Raw genomic sequence first — 19,679 nt, forward strand, 5'->3', positions numbered from 1 at the left:
TTATATCTATATTTTAATAAAATATTTATTGATAATATATAATATTATTGTTTTAGTCCCGGGGCAAGTGTTTCGACAGGAGCAGGATATAGCCAAGAATGATTTAGAGTGTTCCGTTTTTGCTTTCGGAGAAGAGGGGACATGCCCAGTTTCATTCCAACAGTTGGGATCATTGTTCCTTCAAGTTTTGGCTGCAGATCCCAAAGGTCCATCTCTCTCTCTCTCACTCTTTTCTTTTGCTGCGCTTGATATATAAATAGATGGGGACATAGATACATATTTATACATATCTATCAGCTTTACTAAGTTTTTTTATTCTGTTTCTGAGTACAGGGGACCTTTTTTTTTGGTGTTCTGGCTGAGAGTTGTTTATCTTGTTTGATTAGTCTCTGTTCTTTTGGTCTTTATGTGTCAATTTGTTGTGTGGGTTTTTGGATTTGGCTAACGATTCTTGTTCGTGGGGATAAGATTTGGGTAAAGTTTTCGACTTTTTTGCTTAGTTTAGTTGCATATTTGGTGTTTTTCTTGTTTGGGTTTTGCTTTATGAAGTAAAGGTTCATTTTGGGATTGTGGATACTGGGTTGACTTCTAATATCTTGTTGCTACGCATAAATCTTGATTGCATGGCCCGTTTCAGATTTTGGGTGCAGGGAAAATGATTAAATGTAATATTATTTGATTTTTTTTATATCTATTTTGAAATGTAATGGAACTATAAACTAAGAATTAGTGAAGCTTTGTGCTCTGTGTTTTTTCTGCTTTTAAGCTTTGTAGAGTTTCCCCTTAAAAGTACTTAAGTAGGTGGATTTATGTTCTCCCAGTTTGTGTATCTGAAAATAATCTTGCATTTTTAATCACACTTATTAGCCATGATCTATCATCAAGATTCAAGAAAACAGTTATTAATCACGGGTTGGTGGAAGGAAACTTTATTCCACAAACAAATTGCTCCGGCTGCTGGACGGGACTGGACATATAGCAATCCAGCTTTTATCCGCAATAGTGGAGCCTAACAATATAGTATAGATTGTATGGACAGATGATTGAGGTGTACAAGCTTGTTCTTGTTCTCTTTTTCTGAAGTAGCTAAACCTACTGCCTCTTGGGTTACAACTCACGACATTGAGATTTAGATACTTCATTAACTAATACATGTGTGACTTCATATCTCATCTTATTTGGAGAAATGTTTGAAAACCTTTAGTTTGTTGCTGTTTATTTACAACTAATTTTCCTCGCAGAATTTGCAAGAACATAGGCTTTGAGCCGCAATACCAGTATCTTGATCAACCAGCTTGTATTATTAAGTATTGAAAGCCATGGACAAGACAAGATCTGAAGCTCAATGTGTTTCCTCAGACTCTGGTACTGATGCCGCAAGCATTCAGTTTCATCTTTCTTGGTCTTTTCTTCACATTGCATTGTTTCAATTTTTAGTTCAATTTTATTTTACCAACTTTTTTTTATTTTTTACTATAACGAAGATGAGATGGAAGGCATGGTATTTTAGGAAAAGTACATGTAAAATTTGAATTTCTTTCGGTTGATGCCATGATATCCCTGCATGGTGGTCTTGTGATTGATTATGCTTTAGATGCATGTCTATTCATCATCAGCTTTGAGCATGTAGTTTTTCTAGGCTTTATGCATGACTTACGTATCATTTCAATTGTTTGCGTTTTATGCAATGTTTAGGATCCAAGTTGGATTGTCATGTTAAATTTTTTATATCCTCCAATTGTACTTTTCCCATTTTTAATTCAGCAAGGGATTTTTTTCTCGCTAAATAATCAAATTGCATTTCTCGTTTGTTTGCTAGTGAGAATTAATTGATAGTCCATAATATCAAACAGTGTATTGCCAACAATTTAAAACCTTCTGGCTTAAGTCCTTGATGGCTTCCTTGCTTGTAGTGTTGCAACGAGACGAAATTTACTTTCCATTCATTTGATTCAGCCCAGGATAATAGCTGTGGGAACCATGGATTTGTTGTGAAGCCTCCTCTGTTTCTGGGCAATCCCAATTTTTCCATCAACGTTTCAGAAGCTGAAATCAACCAACCTATGGTAGCTACAGCCTCATTGGCATTCTTTTGCTTCTTGCTTCTGTTTTGATACTTTATTTTGATTTACAGTAATGTTCATCTTGTTGCAGATTCCATATATTTACTCCGACCCATACATCGGTGGGTTATTTACTGCCTATGGAGCTCATACAATGGTAATTGACTCTTCACTTCTTAATGACATTAAAATATGAAAAAGCCTCAATTGTCAATATGAACTACTCTTTTATACGATTCTGAATGTTTTATCAGATTCAGCCTCACTTGATGGGCCCAGCCTCCGGTCGAGTTCCACTGCCTGTTGATCTTCCTGATGACGGTCCCATATATGTCAATGCTAAACAGTACAATGGAATTCTTCGTAGGAGACAGACACGTGCAAAGCTTGAGGCTCAAAACAAACTTGTCAGGAGTAGGAAAGTAAGTCCTTGTGTTTCTTTAGTGGTATAAATGAGTTGAGCTCCTAAATTTTCAAAAACTTAAGGTTGAGCTTAGATGGGATAATTTGATCTGGACTTAAGGATTTGATTTGAAGAGGAATTTAAATGATGCCAGTCCATCTACATGGACTATCAAGGGATAGATTGTAAATATGCTCAACTTAAATTCATCCAAGCACAACCTAAATAGGATCTCGCCTAAACATTATTGAACTCGAGCTCATTAAACTCTGAGTAAAGAAGCTCAAGCTCGGGATCACAAACTAGCTCAGGTTAGGCTGATAAAGTTTTCTTGTTGACATGTTTGCGAGTTAATATCACAAGTTTGACTCGCAATCTTGAGTTCTACATGTAACTAAATAATATTAATAATAATTGTAATTGCGTAACTATATATACTTCACTAAAATTATTAATTTTTAGTTTATGTTTATAAATAATTATTTAAAACTTAATATTAAGTTCGTGAACCAGCTCACTAGGTCCTGTACAACTAAAATTGAGCTAAGCATTACAGGCTCATGAACTTTATGACTTTAAATATAACTATTAATGATAAAGATTAATGCGCTCCACTCACTTGAGCATAAGATTCTTTCTCCTACTTCATTGTTATGTGTAAGTGGGGATTTTGTTTGTCACAATTGATAAAAATGCAGCCATATTTGCACGAGTCTAGACATGTACACGCACTAAAAAGGGTCCGTGGCTCTGGTGGACGTTTTCTCAGCACCAAGAAGCCTCACCAGTCTGACTCTCGTACACCTGCCAGCTCTCAGAATGTAGATATTTCGTGTCGGGACATGCATCAATTTGAAACTAACAAGCATAGTACTCCCCCAACAACCGAAGGTGCACGCACTATGGGAACTGATACAGTCTATCACCAACCACCAGATAACAGGTTTTCAAGCGCTATCTCGACTCATGTGGCTGGTCCTGTTGCAGGCAGTGGTGACCTGATGTACAATGGGAATCGGCACTTTGCTTCAGTTGTCCAGTGAGAAGTCTACTCATGCAAGACTCTCTCAGCTGGGCCGTGCAAGTCATCCTTGGCTTATTTACTCTAGTTTCTCCAGTTTTTGTGCTATAAAAACCGTCACAACATGCAACTTTTAGTAGAAAAAGATGATTAGAGTTTCTTGATTTGTTTTTTTCTGAAATGTTGTTGTCCTGACTAACAAGCATGTTTGTGGATGTACCCAAGTTTCAGTTAGTTTAAACTGTATGTCATGGGATGTGTTTATCTTACAGAAGTTTCGTTTATAGAGATCGAAACTGATTTGTCAGAGAGATAAATTAGTTTGGTGCAATGTTCTGGTGCATATTTCACCCGTTCTCTTTTGTTTTATACTCTATTAAACCCATTAAAAATATTTAGATTGTATAGAAAATGTTTTTGGAATCCATTAACTTTATGATGTATGTTATAGTCATAGGCGGCCTCTCGTCCCAGTGACATAATCTCCGGTTCACGGAGAGGTCAAAGGTTCGAATCATGGAGATAATAATAACTCTTTCCTTTGAGTGTGATAAAAACGATAATATATGATTGCCAATGATCAAAAGTTTGATCATTTCTATCAACACATTTTCGTGTAAGTTTGTAACATAAGATTTGCCCTGTGTGATTTGTAGTCTATTACGTTAGCCAGAAGTTTACTCAGTGTGTTAGAAAAATAGCGGCGACGAATTTTTACGTCATCTAAAAATAAGATAAATAAAAACAATAATGTGTGTTACACAAAAATAACATATATATACTCAATATAGTATAAAGTATATATATATATATATATATATATATATATATATATATATATATATATATATATATATATATATATATATATATATATATATATAAATGAAAACTGAATATTTGATATAAATGGAATTTTTCACAAAATTATGTAATATATAGTGTAACTTCCTTTAATTTTATTTATCGTGATGTTTATGATTTAGTGGTATTATAGTTCATCAAGCATTAATGCATTATCCATGTACAGATACAGTTCTTCGTGGTTTTTCGTTTTCCATTATATAATATAATTGTGTCGTGTGACGGTTTTTCCGATTCGTTCTTCCTCAGGATCGGATCATATATCATGCTATCGAAAGTTTAAAAAAATAAGCACGGATTCCATCCCGATTGCAAGAAAAGATACAAAATTTGAAAACAGTTGAATAATCGACTGACATTGAAAGAAAAACGAACTTAAATTTGATGAAGTTCTCGATTTTGTATAGAATGTAAAAGATGAAACAATAAGTAATATGAATTGAAATGACGTTAATAAAAATATATGACGTATGTGATTCATGAGAAGAAATCATGTATACAAGATCATAAACTGTCTATCTTGATACTAATAATGGGTAAAAAATTAAAATTTTGAGCCTAAAATTTATATTATAAAAAAATTTGTTGTTTTCCTAGTCCAATGTGAGCAACTAGGCCTTTAATTATAACAAACAAAATTTGGGTCAAAAAAAAATCATAACAAATAAAATTTAAAATTTTGGTTCTAAAAATTATATTATATATAAAATTTTAATATGATAATGATGACCCCACCGTGGACATATATATATATATATATATATATATATATATATATATATATATATATATATATAGGCAGCACTCAATAAATTCGGCTTTTTTAAAAAAATATTGTAAATTAATTAATCCATTATAATAATGTGGCCAAAGTGGGGAGATTTACAAAAAATAATATTTACATTAATACAACATAAAGTATAACTGAATTACAAAATAACGATATTGTAAAATAATATTTATATTAATACAACATAAAGTATAACCGAAAAAATTAATATTTACATTAAGTATAGTTATTATTATTACTTAAAACTATTACGATGCGGTCATAAAGTTTTCGGTATCCAATAAGTACAATAATACAATTAATAATATAACTATTGTGATTACTTATAATTACTATAATTAACTGACAATAATAAATATAATAAACAAAAAAAATCCAAAGACTTACGTACGCTAAATGCACTGAAGTCGCCGAACGAAATTCTCGAAAAATCGGAATTAGCTGAACGAAAGCGAGGAGAAGGAAAAAAATTATGAGGTGCGAAGCCGCTGAATGAAAAAAAAAAATGGTCGAAGGTGCTTAATTTAAAGCCACGGATTATTAGAATCCGTGGCAGATTGTCACGGATTCCATGAATCTGTGACTTTGATCACGGATTACACTGCTTTTCCGTTTTTGTAAATCTCCCCACTTTGTCACATTATTATAACGGATTAATTAATTTACAATATTTTAAAAAAAAAGCCCAATAAATTCTGTCCAGATGTTGATATCCTTGGGTTTGGCACTGAACTATTTGTGTAGCATGTGAATTTTGATGCTAAATTCTGTATGATGTTTGTAAATTTATAATGCTTCCAATTATACAGAGCAGCACTCATTTTTTTTTGTAAATACTGAAATGAAATATTGTTTCCAGTAAAACATATTGGAGCAGGTCTCTTGTAAGACGATCTCACGAATCTTTATCGGTGAGACAAATCAACCATATCGATATTCACAATAAAAAGTAATACTCTTAGCATAAAAAGTAAGTTTTTTCATGGATGAACCAAATAAGATATCTGTCTCACAAAATACGATCAATGAGACCGTCTCATACACATTTTTACCAACATATTTAGTTTTAGTTTCTATTCGTTAAGCCTCAATTTTCCATTAATAAATTTTCATGATAGAATTATATTATTTTTAAAATATTTATGAGTGAGTTTCATGTGAGACTGTCTCACATCTGTGAGACGGTCAATCCTACTCATATTCACAATAAAAAGTAATACTCTTAGCATAAAAAATTATATTTTTTCATGGATGACCCAAATAAAATATTCGTCTCACAAATACGACCCGTGAGACCGTCTGACACAAGTTTTTGTCAATATTTATTGTCATATAAAATTATATTTCACCCATCCAGATATATAAAAAGTTATACTTTATCTATCTCAAATATATAAACTTGTTTCCTTCACAGATTTGGAAAAACAAACTTTTATATAAACAATTTGTTTTTTATTTTTTTTTTCTTGTTTTATTTACAAAGTTGGAAAAACAAATTCTTTAAACAAATTTTTTATTTTATTTTTATTTAATTTATTTTAAAAAATGGTTTAACGCTTTCCAAATTTTTTTGATAGAGATATATTAATAAAATAATATTACTAAATATAAAAAATATATTCCAAATAATTGAGACGGATGAAGCTCAAATCATGATAATATGTATTAACATATTGTATAAATAAAATTTCAACAAGAAAAGCATATCAAAGAAACCAAAGTTCATTACTCGATTACAGGGTATAGATATCAATACTCACCAAACGTGTGCATTACACAGAGTTCAGAAATTTAGGATTAAATGGGACATGGATTTCCCTGTCAAACGTCGGTAATCTCTAGCGAAGACAACACCAAACGGCACATTCTTTTGTTCGTGTGCACATGGAACCCAAGAAGCCGAAACACTCCAAAGCCCCTTTGGTTTCGCCCCAAATGTTTATATCTACAAGTGTGTCAGTATATGAACTCCTATTTATATCCATGCTTGTAAACACCATTTGAACAAAAGGTAGTAAAAGTAGTGACTCCAAAGCTAGACAAACAGAATCATGGTGATTATGAACACTGACACGGAGCACGCCAAGGCCTACAAAATAAAGCCCGGTTTCAGGTATTTCTGGGTTAGAATTTGATGTCACGGTAGATTCAGATCATGTTGAATAAGTAACGACTCACAGAAATTGCAGAAGCAGCAAGCCCAGCCCGTTCCCTGGGATCCTTGTGATAGTAATTTCCGAAGTATAAGAGTGTAGCATAATACCACATCAGAGGGCATAAAAAACCAACTAGAAAACTGAAGAAGGGAGAATGAAATTATCATATCAGTGAGAACTGAAGAAGGCCGTATAAGAAAAAATAGGATTATACTTACGAAAACCATCCAATTCCACAGCCAAAGCATGGAAGAGGTTTGTCATATGTTCCCACTTGAGAGTTTTCTTCATCTATAATTAGAGTATATCTGCCTTTTTCCCGGTCCGCAACATCCATAGCTTGTCCTATGAAACATAATTGTGTCAGCAGCAGAAGAGAGGAAATATAGGATGGATATTCAGCCTAGAGAACGAGCACAGGAAGTTTAGTTCAAGACACCCAGCTGAAATAGGGACCTGAACCCTGTTGGTCTTCTAGCCCACATGGTCTCACCCTGTGCCCCCTTCCCCCTAGACCAGGGTTCGAATCCCCCCTCACCTTTGTACTTTAAAAAAAGGGGCCTGCACCCTAGATATGATATATCCCAAGTAATAAATCCAGAGAAAATATATAGATTAACATGATCAGAAGCTGCATCAACGTTCCACTTAGTTAAAATGGACCGGAAAAGCACTTCTGAAGGGAAAGGAGAAATTTATGTTTGTAACAAAATTATGTGATAACATGTTTAGCTATATGTTCTTTATTAGCGTAATTTAGTACAAAATCTTTTAAGTATAGATAATCTCCTACAAGGTGGGAATTCTCTTTCTGTGATGAAGGAAAAGGCTGGCCTGATGGTCAAGAAGAAAAATAATGCTTTGGTAGACATGGATCAGATGAATGTGAAGAAGGATCTATCTTTAGAATTGAATATGGGAATATTTATGCTCTATGGCATGTGAGAGAGGGGCATAAGTACAGAGGATTGCTTGCTTTGAAACAAAAACAAACGATGATTTGGAAGATAGAAGTGTCTGTGAAAGGTCATTTATGGAATAATGCATAGGCTATCATTTCCAAAAGCTTCATGGCAAGCGCTAAATCACATTTAGAACTAGTCTACAACTATATTTATGGTCCTGTGTGAACACCATTTCTCAATGATAATAAGGTACTTCGTAACTTAAATGACAAACAAAATTACTACCTTTAAACATGGAATAATATCGAGCTGATGGTCTGAAAAGATCAGATTGATTATCTGAAACTGAACTGATAAGTTCAAGGCCATTTCTACCCTCTCCCTCCACAATAGTAGCATCTGTAACACCAAGAAGTCCCGTGGTTTATTCTCTCTTCTTCTTTATTCTCTTCATCTTGCAAAGCTTATTATTGAAGATGACTAAATAATTAAAATGAAGTTTCCCAACAGCCCGTAAATTAACAGCCGGAACGCCGGATATATATCTTCCCAGAATTCATAATGACACATTTCTCTCTGACAGTCATGATGGACATTTAAACATTATTAAGTTATAACTGACAATTTTTTACTGCGGCTGTTGAGCATCATCAGTGACATATAGCCGTTGTCTTTTTTGAATTTCAATTTTAGCTTACTATTTACTTGTAGAAAGTATTAACCAATGTTGAAGGGTTCAAAAAGATACACAAGTGATTTAGGTCGCTATGCTCTTCTTTTGTCATAGTCAAAATAGGTGGTTCACAGCTAAAAGTAAGAACCCAAACACATATTTACATTGATTTATACCTCAAAGTAAGAGCCCAAACATAACCCAGTTAGAGACTTCTGTGTTCAAAATTTACGGGGTTCTTTCTATAATTTTCACTTTGCTATGTGATTAGCCCGTATTGGTTACTCAGGAAATAACTAGAAGAACAGAATAACATGCAGATATTCACTAGCAAATTTACTCATTCAATGTAGGGACAGAAAGCAAAACTAAATTACTCTGATCCATGCGAATGTCTCCAGAGGATTATATAGAAAGGCCTTGAGATCCTGCCTTCCACAGTCACGTCTTGGCTACCTGTTTTACAAAGTTAATGGAACATCGACTTTGTATAATTATAGAGTTTTACTATGATCTTACAAAAAATAAAAATAACAGGTTGAATGGATAGGGGAAGGCAAAATTCATATAAAAAAGACTTTGAAACAACTTTAAGTCAATAAAAGTCCTACCTTATTCTTTTAGTAAGTAAACCAAACATAGATGTAATGTATTTGGTTGCATATACGAACAAGGCTTCACCCTATGTTTTGTCTAGGATTTTGTTGAGAAAAGTGCATCTTAAAAGTAATTTCCCTAACATTTTTTCATGGATAATACAAAAAGAACAAGCTGAAATATGATTGAAGAAAGGCTTGAAAAAAAATATATTTGTACAAACGTTTCTTTCCTGATTTCTTCAATAAATTCATGATTCCAACATAGTCCCGAAGCTTCAAAGGTACAAAAAAGGCCTATTACACCACATGTACAACACAACCGCACATATTCATATATGTGCACAAAATTAATAGATCATCATATCATCTTACTAAACACTGATTGATATACAATTTGAGTTACTATCTAGGTTCGCCAAATGAAAAAAGCCGGTTGATTTTCCTGATCCCAAAAAATTCGATTGCATTATAATTTTACTACAACCAACATCTGTTACTAGATCAGAAAAATTTCCATAGTTTTATTATTTTCATATCAAAAAATCATTTACATGCTCACCAAAATAAAAGGAAAAGAATCATTTGCACAAATCTTAAACATACACTCTTGTATACACCTTGTGAGGCTATGGTGGAATCCTGGATTATTGATTCCATGAATGGAAACACCGTAAAACATTCCCTCTTTCACAAATTAAATCCAAACCCATTAAGTCAAAACACGAAACACCCAAAACCCAACAGAGAATTCAAACCAAAATTCAACAATAGCAAACAATCATGGGATAATCTAACATTAAAAAAAATTCCAAAAAATAATCTGATTGAACCGAAAATTACCTCGGAGCAGAGAGCACCGGGGTCAGGGAACAGATTGTTTACATGAAATGATTTCGCAAACAAATCAAGATTTAAGAGAGACAATCCCCAATTAATCAACTTGTATTCATGGTGTTTCAGTGTCAACAACAAGCTCCCATATTTGACAAATAAGTAGTCCAGTCTGCATACTCGAACCGCCGGTTGGTTTTGATTATGTTATTTTGTCCTTACCCGATTTATTAAATAATATTTTATTATTTCCAATCATTATTTTATTTTTGGTGAATATCAAAGTTTATTTATCAAAATATATCAGCGATAATAAGTTTTTTTTATTGAGTAGGGTCTCTTGTGAGACGGTCTCACGAATCTTTATATGAGTTATCATACCGATATTCACAATAAAAAGTAATATTTTTAGCATAAAAAGTAATATTTTTCATAGATGACTCAAATAAGAGACATGTCTCATAAAATATGACCTGTGAGATCGTTTTACACAAGTTTTTGACTTCCCGATTTGATTTAGTGATGATTTTTTTTTTTACAAAATAAAAGCTTTCAAAATTGTGAAATTAGTTATAAATAATTATATTAAAATGATTGATAAATAAATTTTATTAAAATGATTGATTAAAAATTTATTTATCAGGTGAAAAGACTATGGGAAAAAAAATTGGCTATGGAGATCTAGTTATATTATATTGCAAAAGATATATAAAATAATATTATTTACTAATAATTTCGATTCATAATGAAATCATTTTCTTTATTACTTAAAAGATATTTTTCTAATTTCTACGGAGGATTTGAAATTAATTTCAATATATAATAATTTTAAATACTTATCTCTAATATTTACTTAAATCCGAATATTTCAATCCAAATACAATCTTAATTTAGTTATATAAAAAAATAATTTTAGTTAAGAGTGATATATGTTTTGGTTTGTTACTCCCTTATTGCTCTTGATAAACATTAAAAAATTGCAGGTAAAATTATTAAAAATACATGTTTTATTCTCGAATATATATGCACAAAAACTCATGTAACTATGTAAGATCGTTTTACAAATGATGATCTCTGACTCGATTCAACTCATAAAAATTATCGATTTTTATTCTATAAGTATTACTTTTATGATCGATCAGGTCAAACCATCTTATAAATAAAATCTAATAAACTCTCTCACAAGTGACAAGAGAAACACACACACACACAGATATATATATGTGTGTGTGATTTTTGGAGTAGATGAACATTTGATCATTTGTCTCGGGTTCGATTTTCCCTACCAATAATTTTTCGGGTGAGCATGTTATATAAAGATTGTCCAATACAGGTTACCTCGCTAACGTGGTTTACAGATTACTAGGTCAGAACTACCCAATTTATACCAAAAAAAAATAGCGAGTACAAATTAGATAATTATGATAATATAATTGAATAATTGAAGTCAAACGGTTTCTTCTATATTTTCTAGTAATTTAATTTGCTAGCTACTTGCCTTGAAATTGCAGTCTGGTCTAAAGTCTTCCTTGCATTTTTTTCAAACTAGTTGGAGCATTTTGAGAAATTTAATGTCGGTTTGGTATTGTACTATGGCAATAAATTAAAGAGTGTATCTCATGTGATACCGTCTCACGGATTTTAATATGTGAGACGGGTCAATCATACCGATATTCAAAATAAAAAGCAATATTTTCATGGATGATTCAAATAATAATTTGTCTCACAAATACGATCCGTGAGACCGTCTCACACAAGTTTTTGTCTAAATTAAAATTAAAACTAAATATTAAATTTAAATCTTTTTTTAAGGAAAATTTATTTCATATAAAAAAATTACTCCCAACTAGCCAAAGTTACAGTAATCTTATGTGAAATTCAAACTTGGAATTTTAATTCCTTGATAGTACACTTATACAACATTAATTTTTTTTTTTAAAAAAAAGATGTCCATAGCCATAAATAATCTAATCTACCTTTAAAAATAGTACTGATTTTATTAAGTTGCCCTACCATTTGGTGCAGACAAAATCCAAACCATATGTGGAGTTTATCCCTATATTTAATTTTTATTATTATTATTGTTGTTGTCTATTAAATTACTATTATATGCATATAGATCAAATAGGAAATTTAAATTCCAACTTTTTCGCAAGGAAGAGGAAAAAAATCTTGACACATCATGTTATACGAAAGACCAACCAATTTTTGTATGCTTAATTCCAATTGAAATGAAGACCAATGTCAAGATAATTTTGAATTAATGTGGTGTGTTAGCGTTTGGTCAATAGTCGGGAGTCAATTCCTCCTACCAAAATCTTTTTAGACAAGCAAATCACACTGGGCAATTGAAATGAAGACCAATGTAAAGATTATTTTGAATTGATGGAGTGTGTGAAGGTTTGACCAATAGTTGGGAATTCAATTCCTCCTACCAAAATCTTTTTGGACAAACTTATCATATTGGGCTTGCCCAGTGTGATTTGCTTGATTAACGTAATTTACAGACTATTATGTTAGTTTGAGGATTTGCTTAGTGAACACCGAAGAGTAGCGGCAGTAGGTACTAAACTACTAATGTCAAAAAAAAAAAGATAATGAAATATGAAGATATAAAAGACGCAACACTGAATTAATTCCAAAGTCAATATAACACATCAAATGGGTTAAAGGTGTTCTTGCATAATATTCTCGCATGATATTATTATTTTATGGAAAAATATGGTAATGATAAGCAAATTTAACAATAGAAATTCTAACATGAGAATTATTCTTTTAACACAAAAACTTGTGTAAGACATATATTTTATTTGAGTTATTTATGAAAAATTATTATTATTTATGACAAAAATATTATTTTTATTGTAAATATGAACAAAATTGACACGTCTCAAATAAATATCCGTGAGACAATCAAAAACTAAATTAGATTCGTTTTCGATCAATATTTTGATATGAAGGCCTTGTATCTCAGTAGATCTCATGAGATTCCACTCGAGTTAAAAATTAATTGTGAAATTGTCTCCGAAAAGCCGTAATCTGTACAAGAACCCAGAAATCGTAATTCGGTTCCCGTAAAAATCAAAGACTGACAAGAAACGATGAATGAAACAAAATCTAACATAAATCTATACTATATTATTAAGTGTGAGAACACGATAATAACTACCTAGAGATGACATCAACTTTTTTTTTTAAATTTTATCTTTATATGATACTAATATTACATTTTTTTAAAATTTTAACACACACTTTTATTTTTATTTTTTTTTATTTCAACAATTCGAATATCAATTTAGTCCCTCTATAAATTGTCAAATTTCATTTTAGTTCATCGATAATGACAAAAAAGATTGTACACACACGTATAACGTGTGAAGAGTAACTAGTAAACAATAAAAACTCGACCACAATTTGATGTAGGCTTAATCGATTTTCTAAAACTTAGACTCGCCAAGAAACAATATAAAAAGTGCAAAGAAAATAAACCGAAACACACGTTAAAAACCCAAAATCATGTCCGCTAGTCTATATGGATAGGTTTGAAGATGTGATTAATTCTTTCTTTTGTAAGATGACTTGATGATAGAAGTATGGAATATTTCAGAAATAAATTTTGTATTCAGAAATTAAGAAAAATAAACGACGAGCTCTTCAGAGAACACAAAATTTATTCTAACCGGAGTGTTCGATTAATTTTCAGTGTAATTTCCCACTCCACTTGACTTATACATTATGTAAATAACTCAAATGAGAAAATACATCATCTGTTGGTGGATGTTCGGGGAATGACAATTGCGTATCGATATACGAATTCCCTATGCTGTTGTAAACCAATTGATTGGTAAAAGGAGGAAATGTTTTGGATGGGATGAAGTAACCCAAGATAAACTTAAAAAACGGGTGAAGTGAAAACCAGAGTGTCCTTCAGTATCCGATTATATATTATGCAGCCGATTTTTACACTTTTCCCCCGCCCGGTTGTGCCCCAATTTTTTGGAATTCCAACCTTTAACGTGCGAAACTTTCTTTGTTCACTCGAACGTTTTTGAGTCTCTTGCCCAAATCCAGATATATAGGGTAGGGGAAGGGGGAGGAAATCGAGGCAAAGTGCTGAAGAGATTCAGTGCCGTGCCCAGAGAAATTTTTCCAGGAGAGAAATGAAGAACGAGGAAAGAAAAAAAATGAACAAAGGGGCATTAGCACCTATGCTGAAGCTCTCCCTCCCACCTCCAGATGAAGTTTCTCTCTCCAGATTTCTGTAAGCTTTTTTTTTTATTCTAGAAAATTTGTGGGTTTATAGTTTTGCTGAACTGGGACTTCTTTGTTTTCCATTACCGATGACGATCTGTTGCTTTTTGTGCGCAGAAGCGAATCAGGTACGTTTAAGGATGGTGATTTGTTGGTGAACAGAGATGGCGTTCGTGTTGTCTCTCAAAGCGAAGTTGATGCTGTATGTCTCTGCCATTCGTGATTTCATTGCCTCTCCGTTTTAGTTCCTGGAGAAATTTTTTATCATTATTTCCTTTTTTGCTGCATTGTTTAGTGTCTTGGGAAATTCACTGGGGTTTTGAAGGAATGAAAATTAGAGAACTGTCGTGTTGTTTCAGCATTTGGTCATTTCTGTTCGTTTTGATTTGTTGAAATGCATGTTGCTTTTATTTGTACTTTTGATCGCGTCTACTGTTCATTTACTTTCGATTTGACGAGTTAATAAAATGCTGTATGTGATCGGTTAATATGAGCCAGATCTCCTTTGTGCTTTTTAACTTAATTTATGATTTCTAGTTGTATACAACGTTGAAGAATGAGTATTTCCATTACATGGATTTTTGATTAATTTGTGCATTGTTAAATGCTATGCAACAAATAGGTGTCAAGAAAGGAAAAAACATTTGATTGCCTCTGTGTTCCATAAAATTGACTCTTCACATTATTATTTTATCTGGTCCGAGTTCTAACTAGAAATGGTAATCCAATCCTGTAACAGGAGTTCAAGCGACAAATAGATAAAGAGGTTAAATTGTGATGTGTGTTGCAGAGCCCTTGACAACGTGCTTGAAAGAAGGGACCATCCAATTCTGTATAGTGATTATCATTTTAATGAATTGCTGACCATAAAATTGAAATTGCTCTTCTTTTATATCAATCATGCATATGATTGAAGTTTGTGTCCCTCCTTACCTCAACTTCCAGTGTGGCCTCGATTAATATCTTTTATAGTTTAGAAGTAATTGATTTCATCTAAGTACAGACATGCAAGTAGATCTATTTCAATTTGTTTGTGCTGATGATGGGACATTAACAAACACTCAAGTTTCTCATCTGTATTAGTTCAGAGAGAATTTCTCTGGGTTATTATGTGGCTTTTCTTTTTCTATTTTCGTTACAACATCGAGAGGCTGTCACCAGGGATTGAAACCTGGTCTCTCCTCCAATCATAAAGGCGGTGGCATCGTGTGGCTTTTCTGCCCACACTTGTTAGAATCTCCATGAACTTATTTGCAGGTACTGTCACATTGCGAAACCAAACCACTAATGTTGTTCCTTTTGATTACATCACTTAAATTCAGGTTATTCAAATGAATATTGAAGAGTCTGCTCGCAAACGTATCGCACAAGAACTGAAAATCAATCAGTCATCTCAATGTCCCTATGTTGTAGTTTGTTATCAGTCTTTTTATGATAATGGTGCAATCTCTATAATTCTCGAGTATATGGATGGAGGATCTCTTGCAGATTTTCTGACCAAGGTTGACAAAATTCCAGAACCATATCTTGCTGCAATTTGTAAACAGGTGATACATGCATTTTGATTTTCAATTCTCAGCTGTGAAATCAACTCGAGCACTAACTAGATCATGTCACTCCAACATAGGTACTCAAAGGCTTGTGGTATCTTCATCATGAAAAACATATCATTCACCGGGACATGAAACCTTCAAATTTATCAGTAAACCACAGAGGTGAAGTCAAGATCACTGACTTTGGTGTCAGTGCAATACTGGCTAGCACATCTGGTCTGGCAAACACCTTCGTTGGCACTTACAACTACATGTCTGTGAGTAATACCCTCATCATCCGTATTTAGTGATGCTTTTTTGTCAGGGTGATTATCTTTATATTCTTGCTGTGTGATTTAATCACTCATTCTGCGATCGAAGTTTTCTAAGCTACTACCCCTGCAGTTTTGTGCATTACAAGCTCTAATGTTCTAACATTATATATACATTTGTTCTTGTTATTAGCCTGAGAGAATCCTTGGAGGCAGGTATGGTTACAGTAGCGACATCTGGAGCCTTGGTTTGGTTCTGCTTGAGTGTGCAACAGGAAGTTTCCCATACTCACCACCACAGCCAGGGGGGTGGATCAATGTCTACGAGTTGATGGAAACCATTGTTGGTCAACCAGAACCACGTGCACCTTCTGATCTGTTTTCTCCAGAGTTTTGTTCTTTTATTTAATCTTGGTAAATATCTTACTTAATATTTGTTTCAATAATCGTGTTTTTCCGTAATGCATAGTCAATACCTTTTATTAAAATCTGTTTTCTCTTGTCAACTCTGTTTTGACTAAGTGAACTTTAAAATCTTTAAATACTTGTTTGGTAGTGAAGTACCATTTATAACTTAATATTTTAAAGATGCTTTTATAATATCTTGTCTTGTGAATCATTTATGAGCATCTAAATTCAGTTTATACTCAAAGGGAAACTCTGTGCAGCGGCATTGCGACCTCTGCCGGGCCTGCAATCTAACTTGTTTGGAATAAAATTATTTTAATTTTGTATTTCTTCAATAACAAGATATAATTTGTCAAACTCTTGAAAGCCCTTGTTTTCCTTATTTTCTTGTTTCTGTATGTACCCATGTTTATTAGATTTATCTTCTGGTATATGTAATGTTGTTTTATCTGATTTTCTCAGTGTGCAAAAAGATCCTAAAAATAGATTGTCACCGAATGAGCTCATGGTACATACACTTTTTAAATTTAACTATAATTATACAGAGATTTTTGGGTCTGTTGATCAGTCTAATGTATTGTCAAAAATCCAGGCACACCCTTTCATCTCTAAGTTTGATGATCTTGATGTTGATCTTGCGGTGTACTTCACGAGTGCAGGACCTTCACTTACCACACTCTAAACAAGGTTTGGTTTGTGGTCTTATTTTGAGTAACTTTCTAACCGGTTATTTCTTCAAACTGGGGTTTTAAAATGAGGTTATGGTCAATTCTTGAACATTTCTTTATAGCATGTCTATGGATTGATTTTCGCATACTTAACGTTATGTTCTGGAATCTAGATAGGATGTGAAAAGGGGTTAGCCTTTTCCTTGTGCAATCTTTGTACCCCATCCTCTTCTTTTCTCTGCTTTGCTTCATATTGGCTGCGACACAATCAGCTGCCTAGAAACATAAATTGATGGCCCATTTTCTGGTGAAAACTATGAGATGTAGAACATATAAAAACCGAAGCCAATTAGGTGCAGTTCTGATATATTTGATCCATGCTTGGTTTTCCTTGATTAATATGGCGGTAACATGGCTTTAATATAGTTTATCCAGTACATTTCTTTCTTCATCATTTCGTTTTTTGCTTTATTTCTTTGTGTCTAGATGTTTATCAGTTTTTTAATCAATTTTATTTTGCTTTGAAATTGGTTTGATCATTTTTACCAACACCAATTATTTATGGATACCGTCAAATTTCTTGTAGAATAGAATCCCATATTATGAATTGATATTCTAAATAACTACAGCTTTTACGTGTACAGCATATTTACATGCAAGTTTTGGTTTCTCTTTGTCTCTGCATATACCGTGAATCGAAATTATTTTCATTACATATAATATTTTCATGTAATATATTTTCGTATGCATCCAGGGAAAAAAGTAAAAAGAAAATCTAAAGTTCGCAATTTTGGTGAAATGCACATTTATAAAGCTTTTGCAAGTGAAAGAATAGTGATAAATCATTTTGTTACCATTGTATGACCGAGTGCTTACCGCTTTACCAAAAGCTATAGCTAGTGATAATGGTGCAACTCTAATCTTTAAATCATGTCATATCATAGCATATATTCATGTTCATTTTTGTACTTGAGCCTCATTAGTTGACCTGTACTAATGTGCTTGCTTTATTATATAGCTAGTACTATGTTGTTATATAGCTAGTACTATGTTGGACGTCAAGGAGCACCAGATTTGACAACCTCACATCCCATGAACATATATTGACCAATATGTATGGTGAACTTAAAACCACCAATGATGTCAACAAGCTCATATATCATATAAAAATCAGTCATTTTCCTTTTATTTAATGTTCATGTTCATGACATAACACCTATCTTCAATATTCACGAATTTCTTTCATATTTAATACACAACAATAGTATATGGTGCTATGTTTTCATCAATAAGCATACTAACAATATATATATAACAATAAACAATGCAAAGTATTTGAAATTCATAATATTACTCATGTATTATTTCAAAAACATGCCAATTTACAGTCTAAGCGTACAAATACTGGGTTGAGACGATGTTTCTCGTTCTTATGCTGTCAAACATATCAATAGTTCAGTTACTATGTCTATACTAGGTGAAAGTTACTCCTCTACATATACAATAACTAAATGATATAAAAACTTATACTTTTAAGAAGTTCTTGTAATGGATAATTAAATTATTATTTCAAAATGACGAAGAAAAGGATGAAAGTAGCTTTTGGACGAAGATTTCTTGGATTGTTCTCGAGTTTTACGCTGTTGAGAGATTGAGAAAACAAGAGAATGGCTGCCGCGGATATAATATTCAGAAACAAAACAAGTTGTTCATTTTCTTTAGCCTTCTTAATAAAGCAAGACTCAAGTTCGTGTGTAGATCTCTCTTTTGAAATAAGGTGGGATTTTTTAAATGAATACATTAACTATTGACGAACTTTGTTTAAAGCGTTGTGTGTGTAATATAATATATGAATATTATATATGTTATGAACGTAATATATATTTATATATATATTTTAAAAGAATTTCAATATAAATACATATATATATATATTAAAAAATATTAAAATGTTTTCCGATCTCAAAGATTTTGTAAATTACTTTTTACTATAAAAAAACGTATTCTACAATTATTAGTAATAAAAACATAATTTCTCAAATTTTGGTAATTTTCCACAACCTACCCTTAATATCCCATTAAAAAAAAGAAGAACTGAATGACAAACATTGATTCCATTTGATTTTATTTTCTTAAATATTTTTACTTAAAATAACATCACACATAATTATAAATCAAATTAAATTAAATTGAATAAAAGATCGTAATCCAATTCCAATACGGTTTTAATATCCGGGTCGGGT

The 19,679-nt window shown here is 32.3% G+C and overlaps 3 protein-coding genes across 6 annotated transcripts; 2 read left to right on the plus strand and 1 right to left on the minus strand.

Moving 5' to 3' along the window:
- Positions 1-3,646, plus strand: LOC140842713 (nuclear transcription factor Y subunit A-7-like). Of its 3 annotated transcripts, none has more exons than XM_073210807.1 (6): positions 1-206; positions 1,242-1,365; positions 1,957-2,066; positions 2,155-2,220; positions 2,324-2,485; positions 3,165-3,646. In XM_073210807.1, the coding sequence occupies exons 2-6, from the start codon at positions 1,320-1,322 to the stop codon at positions 3,507-3,509; spliced, it is 729 nt and encodes a 242-aa protein (XP_073066908.1). In that variant the 5' UTR covers positions 1-206; positions 1,242-1,319; the 3' UTR covers positions 3,510-3,646. The 3 variants fall into 3 exon arrangements, with proteins under 3 accessions (XP_073066908.1, XP_073066906.1, XP_073066907.1); XM_073210805.1 differs by having other exon boundaries at positions 22-206; positions 2,318-2,485; XM_073210806.1 differs by lacking the exon at positions 1-206 and adding an exon at positions 230-1,048 and having other exon boundaries at positions 2,318-2,485.
- Positions 3,647-6,849: 3,203 nt separating this feature from the next.
- On the minus strand, positions 6,850-10,464 carry LOC140842715 (uncharacterized). 2 transcript variants are annotated; one of them, XM_073210809.1, is made up of 6 exons: positions 10,315-10,464; positions 9,253-9,331; positions 8,488-8,601; positions 7,516-7,642; positions 7,320-7,437; positions 6,850-7,230 (listed from the first exon to the last, which is right to left on the minus strand). In XM_073210809.1, the coding sequence occupies exons 2-6, from the start codon at positions 9,260-9,262 to the stop codon at positions 7,177-7,179; spliced, it is 423 nt and encodes a 140-aa protein (XP_073066910.1). In that variant the 5' UTR covers positions 9,263-9,331; positions 10,315-10,464; the 3' UTR covers positions 6,850-7,176. The 2 variants fall into 2 exon arrangements, with proteins under 2 accessions (XP_073066910.1, XP_073066911.1); XM_073210810.1 differs by lacking the exon at positions 8,488-8,601.
- Positions 10,465-14,360: 3,896 nt separating this feature from the next.
- On the plus strand, positions 14,361-18,179 carry LOC140842714 (mitogen-activated protein kinase kinase SIPKK-like). The gene is made up of 7 exons (XM_073210808.1): positions 14,361-14,566; positions 14,674-14,758; positions 15,879-16,103; positions 16,184-16,366; positions 16,554-16,774; positions 17,231-17,276; positions 17,361-18,179. Exons 1-5 carry the CDS (start codon positions 14,466-14,468, stop codon positions 16,767-16,769), a joined length of 810 nt encoding a protein of 269 aa, XP_073066909.1. The 5' UTR covers positions 14,361-14,465; the 3' UTR covers positions 16,770-16,774; positions 17,231-17,276; positions 17,361-18,179.
- The last annotated feature ends 1,500 nt before the right edge of the window (positions 18,180-19,679 follow it).

This window comes from Primulina eburnea, chromosome 10 (assembly GCF_022965805.1).
Source record: "Primulina eburnea isolate SZY01 chromosome 10, ASM2296580v1, whole genome shotgun sequence".
Lineage (NCBI taxonomy): Eukaryota > Viridiplantae > Streptophyta > Magnoliopsida > Lamiales > Gesneriaceae > Primulina > Primulina eburnea.

What these genes read in the sequence shown, in the direction of transcription:
- LOC140842713 (XM_073210805.1), top strand. Translation starts at nt 1,320, where the DNA reads ATGGACAAGACAAGATCTGAAGCTCAATGTGTTTCCTCAGACTCTG. An exon ending in ATGTGTTTCCTCAGACTCTG is followed by an intron (nt 1,366 to 1,956) that starts GTACTGATGCCG and finishes CATTTGATTCAG; the next exon opens with CCCAGGATAATAGCTGTGGG. An exon ending in AACTTGTCAGGAGTAGGAAA is followed by an intron (nt 2,486 to 3,164) that starts GTAAGTCCTTGT and finishes ATAAAAATGCAG; the next exon opens with CCATATTTGCACGAGTCTAG.
- LOC140842715 (XM_073210809.1), bottom strand. An exon ending in ATATTATTCCATGTTTAAAG is followed by an intron (nt 7,643 to 8,487) that starts GTAGTAATTTTG and finishes TATGTTTCATAG; the next exon opens with GACAAGCTATGGATGTTGCG. An exon ending in TTGCTGCTTCTGCAATTTCT is followed by an intron (nt 7,231 to 7,319) that starts GTGAGTCGTTAC and finishes TTTATTTTGTAG; the next exon opens with GCCTTGGCGTGCTCCGTGTC.
- LOC140842714 (XM_073210808.1), top strand. Translation starts at nt 14,466, where the DNA reads ATGAAGAACGAGGAAAGAAAAAAAATGAACAAAGGGGCATTAGCACCT. An exon ending in CTCAAAGCGAAGTTGATGCT is followed by an intron (nt 14,759 to 15,878) that starts GTATGTCTCTGC and finishes ACTTAAATTCAG; the next exon opens with GTTATTCAAATGAATATTGA. An exon ending in GCACTTACAACTACATGTCT is followed by an intron (nt 16,367 to 16,553) that starts GTGAGTAATACC and finishes TCTTGTTATTAG; the next exon opens with CCTGAGAGAATCCTTGGAGG.